The sequence below is a fragment of the Suricata suricatta genome, chromosome 1 (genome assembly GCF_006229205.1).
Source record: "Suricata suricatta isolate VVHF042 chromosome 1, meerkat_22Aug2017_6uvM2_HiC, whole genome shotgun sequence".
NCBI classification, from domain to species: domain Eukaryota; kingdom Metazoa; phylum Chordata; class Mammalia; order Carnivora; family Herpestidae; genus Suricata; species Suricata suricatta.
The window spans coordinates 190902671-190908389 of NC_043700.1; the positions used below are offsets into that span (position 1 = coordinate 190902671).

General features: G+C 64.7%; 1 protein-coding gene across 1 annotated transcript in view; it reads left to right on the forward strand.

Moving 5' to 3' along the window:
- SORCS2 (sortilin related VPS10 domain containing receptor 2) overlaps positions 1-5719 on the forward strand; it is a 367218-nt gene that overhangs the window by 305269 nt on the left and 56230 nt on the right. The window contains 2 exon segments of the mRNA XM_029952530.1: positions 3835-3899; positions 5586-5665. Coding sequence (XP_029808390.1) covers positions 3835-3899; positions 5586-5665 — 145 coding nt within the window.

The following is a 5719-nucleotide window of genomic DNA, read 5'->3' on the forward strand; positions in this document are numbered from 1 at the left end:
CCTGGGGGCCCCCCTCCCACACTCGTGTTGTCTCTTGAGGACCCCACTCGTCTCCTCGCACAGTGAGGAAGCTCACGAGTGTGACCTAATGTCAGTGAGGCCGCAGGGACAAGTCCTTGCGGGGGAGGGGGCAGGGGGAGTGGCAGCTGCAGGGCTGGCTCGGGCCCATTCGCTGTCCCCCAGCCGTGGCCGGGACCCGCTCTCCTGCCTCAGCCACCTCCGGAGACCAGCAGTTGCTCACGTGTTCTTCCAACCAAATGGCTGTTTCTCGCACGTGGGCACGTTCACACGCGCGTGCACACACTCCATCCTTTCCCTTTCTCACCTTGCGTGTCAGCACACTATTGGAGCAGCCTCGGGCCAGTCCTGTCCCCTCGCCCCCCTCCCCCCCTCCCGCATCCACATCAGTCTGTCTTCAGCTCATCCGGCAAGAGCTAGTCTCCTGACTCGGCTGAAGGGAAGCGGGGGGCTCTCACGCTGGAGCACTGGCGGCCGGGGTGCCTTTGGCGGGTGGAGAGGTGACGGCTCCTGCCACGAGGCTGCCCACGGGAGGCCCGGGTCCTTCCAGCGACCCCGAGTGCCACGTCAGTCACTGGCCTGGTCACTGATGTCAGCTGCTGGCCCCATGGGCCCACAGAGGTGGGGAAGGGCAAGGAGGGGGGATTCCCCAGCAGCGAGGGCCTGGGAAATGGGGGGGCAGAGCACCGCCCCACATCCGTCCCGGGCCGGGCGCTCGGAGATCTCTCGGGACAGAGAGGGAAGTGTGCCCGCGAATATTGGAAGGTGAATTGGCGCTAATTCAAACATGTTATTATCTCGGGCAAATCAAATTATTTCACCCACAAGTTTCTCCAGTTGCTCTGAGCTGTCACGCATGAGAGATAATCGGACCAGACGCTTGGCTCCTGGCGCCCTTCCCGGGACGTGGGGACAGCGCTGGCCCCTCTCGTCAGTAGAGAGGAGTGCTGTTCTGACAGCATCTCGAAGACTCACTTGGTCCTCGAACTGACGGGGGTACCGCCCAAGCCCGCGCCCCGGCGGAGGCCTGCGCCCCTGGGGCTGGGGGTCCGCAGGCACGGCCATGGGGTGGGAGGCCCGCTGCGTCTGCACCCACGACGGGCACCCGTGTGTGGCCCTCCCCGTGGTCCCCCGGCGGCCCTGCAGCAAGGTCCTGGCAGCCATGCAGGAGCTTGGGGACCGTCCCATCCCAGGACCAGGCTGAGCTCATCGTCCTATCAAGTCAGTACCCAGACCCTGCCCGTCTTCCCCTCACGTTCCAGGGGGAAACTGAGGCCCAGGGAGACCAGGGCACGCGTCCTAGGTCAGGTCGCTGGCAAGGGGCAGCTCAGGGCCACGACTGCCTGTGGCCTGTGGCCGTGCCCGTGGCCGCTGTGCTGCCCAGACTTCCCGTGTCCGCTTCTCCGCTCAGCTTCCTCTTCCGTCAGCCCAGTGCAAGGGCGGGGGGCAGGTGTGGGGCGGGCAGGCGTGGGCTGGGAGGCAGGCCCTCCGTGGTGGAGGGAGGCGGGAGGCAGGAGCCGGCCCTTCCTGCTGCGGCCCCTACGGCGCCTGCGAGGGTTTCCCGGAACCGTCTGCGTCAGGGCTTCCGTGTTGCCCAGTAGGATGAAGGCCGACTCCCCGTGTCCCCGAAGCACTGCGTTCCCAGTCACTGCCTGCCCCCAGGGCATCTCACACAGCCAGCCGGCCGCTGTTTGTAGGCCTCGGACCAAAGACCTTCCCCACTACCGTTTTCGGGGACCTCAACGAACAAGACCACCCAGGGGCCAGCGCTCTGCCCCGCCCTGCAGGGAGCCGGGCTGTGTCTGAGCCTTGCATGGTCTCCAGGACCCATGGGGTCCCTGCCTGGTCCGGGGCCTGGGGCTTGGGGGGGGGGTGTGTTCTAATGGGAGAGCCACAGGGCGAAGGGGGGGGGGCGCCACTCAGTGGGGAGGGCGGTGAGTGAGTGCGACTCACAGACTGAGCGGAGAGTGAGTCAGTACAGGGGGAGCTGGCGGGTGGGTGGATGAGTGATGGGGTGAGTGGGTGAGGGCATGAACGAGTGAGTGAGGGACGGATGACAGAGGGAATGAATGGATGGGAGAGGGAGGGAGAGAGTGCAGGAGTAAACGAGTGAGTGAAACAGTGAGGGAATGAATGAATGGATATGTGTGTGAATGAATGAATGAGGGAGGAAATGAATGAATGAGGGAGGATATGAATGAGTGTGTGAGGGAATGAATGAATGAATGAATGAGGGGCGGAATGAATGAGTGTGTGAGGGAATGAGTCAAGGAGGGAGGGAGGGAGAGGGAGTATGCTGGTGTCATCACCGCTCGGTGCAGGTGATGGGTTGTCAGACTAGAATCCCAGCTGCCCGGCTGAGGGTCCAAGGACCCGTCGGTGCCCCCGGTAAAGGGAATGATGTCACTTTATTCGGGGAAGAGAGAGGAGTGTTGGACAGGAGACATCAGTCCTCCAAGCCCTCAAGGGGTCTGTTCACAGAACCGGAAAGCAAACCTCACCTTGAAATAGACTCTATTTAGGGGCAGAGTGACGGGCCCTGGACTGTGGTTTGTGGCCTCTGTGGGCTGCAGGGGACGCCCTGCTGGCTCACATCACATAGAGCCTCTGTGGGACACATGGCCCTCAGCCCCACTGTGGACCCCTGGTCCCTGGCGTTGGGGGGCAGGCTGGGAACTGGAAGGGACCAGCTGGGGGGGGGGTACTTGCCAGCGCTGGGGAGGGGCTGCCGAGACCCACTGCTCCTTCCACGGAGGACGGCTCGGTGGCCCAGAGCAGGCCACGGGGAAGGCAGCCCACTGGGCCGAGTGGCCGCGGGCGTGGCCCCCTGTCCTGACCCTCCCTTTGCTCACTGGGGAAGGTCAGCGCCCACGAGAGGGGTCGTGCCGGTGGGCGGGGTTGTCAGTCTTACTGGCCGGGGCGTCTGTGTTCTAACGGACACAGGCAGCTCACCGCACCCCTGCCGCCCCGGGCGTTCTGGCTCCAGAGAACCTGCGGTGGATGGAAGGTTTTCATGGGAGTCAAGGTCAAGAAAATGGCAGGTAGAGGAAGGGCCAGTGGGCACGTGAAACGTGAGATCTGGGGCTCCCTGGATCACGTCACGCGTCACCTCCAGGGCTCCTTTCAGTTGAGAAGCGTGCACTTCACGTGCTATGCTGGGCGGGCACCGGGGTGGGGCCTGTGGCCGTTGGCCTGTCCCTGCCTGCCCGCCCTCGCTGGGGACACGGCCCATGGGGCTTCAGCCCTAGGATGCGCCTCCATCTCTTCTCAGGTCTCCTCGGCTGCCTGCTCCGCGGGCCGCCACAGTCCTCGCTGCCTTCTGGGCACTGCCTGAGCCCTCCACCCGCCTCGTCAAGGGAGGGGCTGCGCCGTGCTGGGCAGGGGGGCTGCGGGAAGGAAGGAGAGGGAACCCACTTCTGCACCTAGAGCTGTGTGCCGTGGGTGGGGTGGGGGTCGTTTTGCTCCTCCAAGCCTCCGTTTCCTAATTTGCAAAACGAGGGTGATGTTCCCAAGGCCTGCGCAGCCTCCTGAGGGTGTTGGGTCATCAAACAAGACAAGACAACAGATACAAGGATCGTGGCCGTCTTTGGTGCAGGAGAGTCTTCTTCGAAGAGTGCTTTGGAAAGACGGATGCCAAGCAAACCCTGGGTTCTGGCTCCCTCCCCAGGAGCAGGGAGGGGGAGGGCCGTGCCCTCAGAGCCATGAGCAAGAGAGGCCCCAGACCCGGGGGCCTGGGGCTACCTGGGCTCAGGGATGGACACGGGCACCGTGCGAGGGGCCTCCCTTCCCAGCGCCAACCCGCCCGCTCTCTTCCAGGGCTGTGTCTGGGGTGGATGCCGACCCTGACTTGGTCCACATAGAAGCCCAGGACCTCGGAGGAGGTAAGTCGGGAGGGGTGCCTGCACTGGGCGCGCCGTGACGTCCTTACCCCAGCTGTGGGCCCCCCAGCGTGCCCTTGTCGCGTTCCTCTGCCGACCTTGACCTTGTTGTGTTTCAATGCGGCGTGACTTCAAGTGCGCTGGTTTCCCAGCCGGCGGTGCGCTGAAGGTGAGGGGCTCCACTCCGGCCGGAAAGTCTATTAAGAGGCTGGTTGGTTCTGGCCGCTGAGCACTGTGTTTCTGGCTCACTCCACACCCACCCCCCCTTGACATCTCTGCGTGCTGAGGCCGGGGGCCTCCGACGACTTCCCCCTTCAGCGGGGCAGGAGCCTGGCATGCTCTAGGAGCCACCCCCTGTGCTCCTGATGGAGGGGTGCTGGCCATAGAGCTATAGAAGATTCTAGAACTATTTTATGGAGCATCAGAGCCAAGAGAACCTTTATTCAACAAGCCCTTGTCGAGTCCCCTGTGGGCCAGGCCAGTGCTGACCCTGCTGGGGACGCAGAGGTGAACAAGACACAGCCCTGCCCTTTGCCCGGTTGGGGACAGTGCTGACACCAGCCACGTTGTGCTGCCATGGGGCCCGGGTGCAGCCGGGAGCAGGGGCGCTCCCGTGCCTGTCGCTGCTCTGGCCACAAGCGCTAGGCCCTTAAGTTTCCTCCCACCTGGTTCTCTGAGTGGAGACCTTTACACACTGGGTGACAAGGGCCAGCAGCAGAGCCCCCTGGGTAGGACGCACCACGTGGGGAGCAGTCAGAGCCAGGCCACGGAGAGTCCCCTCCCAGAGCAGGAGCGCCGGCGTCAGCTCCCAGCCCACCACGGGCCGGCTGCACGGCCCCCTCCTCCCCGCTCCTCTGTGTCCTCATCTGTGACATGGGTCGGTGCACACGTGGCGCTCAGAGCAGGGACGTCATGGGAGAGCCCCTGGTGGACGTGGGTGGAAGTCGCTGCCGAGTCCCTTAACCCTTTCCAAACTCTCGGCTCCTTCCGGGATCCGCCGTCCTGCAGGGAGGTGAGGCTTCGCCAGAACAAAGCTCAGGGGCTCCCGGCTTGCCCGGGGCCACAGGCCACATAGACCACGACGCCCACCGTGCTCCACGCAGGAACCCGAAAACACCCCAGGTGCTGCTTAGGGTGCTGCTTAGGGTGCTACGCGGACTGACCCCCCGCCCCGACAGGGCTCAGCAGAGCAACCACTGGGCGGCTGTCCCTCAGGACAGGAGGAGGGACAGGCCAGCACCCCGGACGAGGGGCGCCATTGTCCACCAGATGATTTCCCACGACCTACCCTCCCTGGGGAGAGGGGGACCCTCAGCCCAGAAGCCGCACGCGCAGACTCCCCGGAGTGTCCCCTCCACGGAGGACCACATGCGCCCCCCTGGTGCTCGACACGTAGTGCCCACGCCCCAGCCTCGGAGCCCCCCTAAGGTCCAGCCCAGCCCGGTGGCCCTCCTGGCCCCTCCCCCAGCTGCCACCCACCTGCCCGGACGGCGGGGGGCGCACCCCAGGCTCACCTTGCCGTCTCGTCCCCATGTCTCCACCTCTGGTTCCTCATTGTCCTCGGACCCCCCCCCCCCGCCAGCCACCTTCTCAGGGCCTGGGCCACTGTCACAGCTCTGCACGCTGTCCTCGGCTGGAGCTCCGTGGGGACAGGGTGGGGCCGGATTGATCCCCCCGTGTCCCCAGTAGGTCTGCTGAGCAAGGACATGGTCAAAGGCCAGTGGCCCTCAGCAGTTACAGCGCCACTGAGCGAGGGGATGGGTGTGTGGGTGAGTGAGTGGGTATGTGAGAGAGTGTGTGAGTGATCGAGTGTGTGTGTGAGC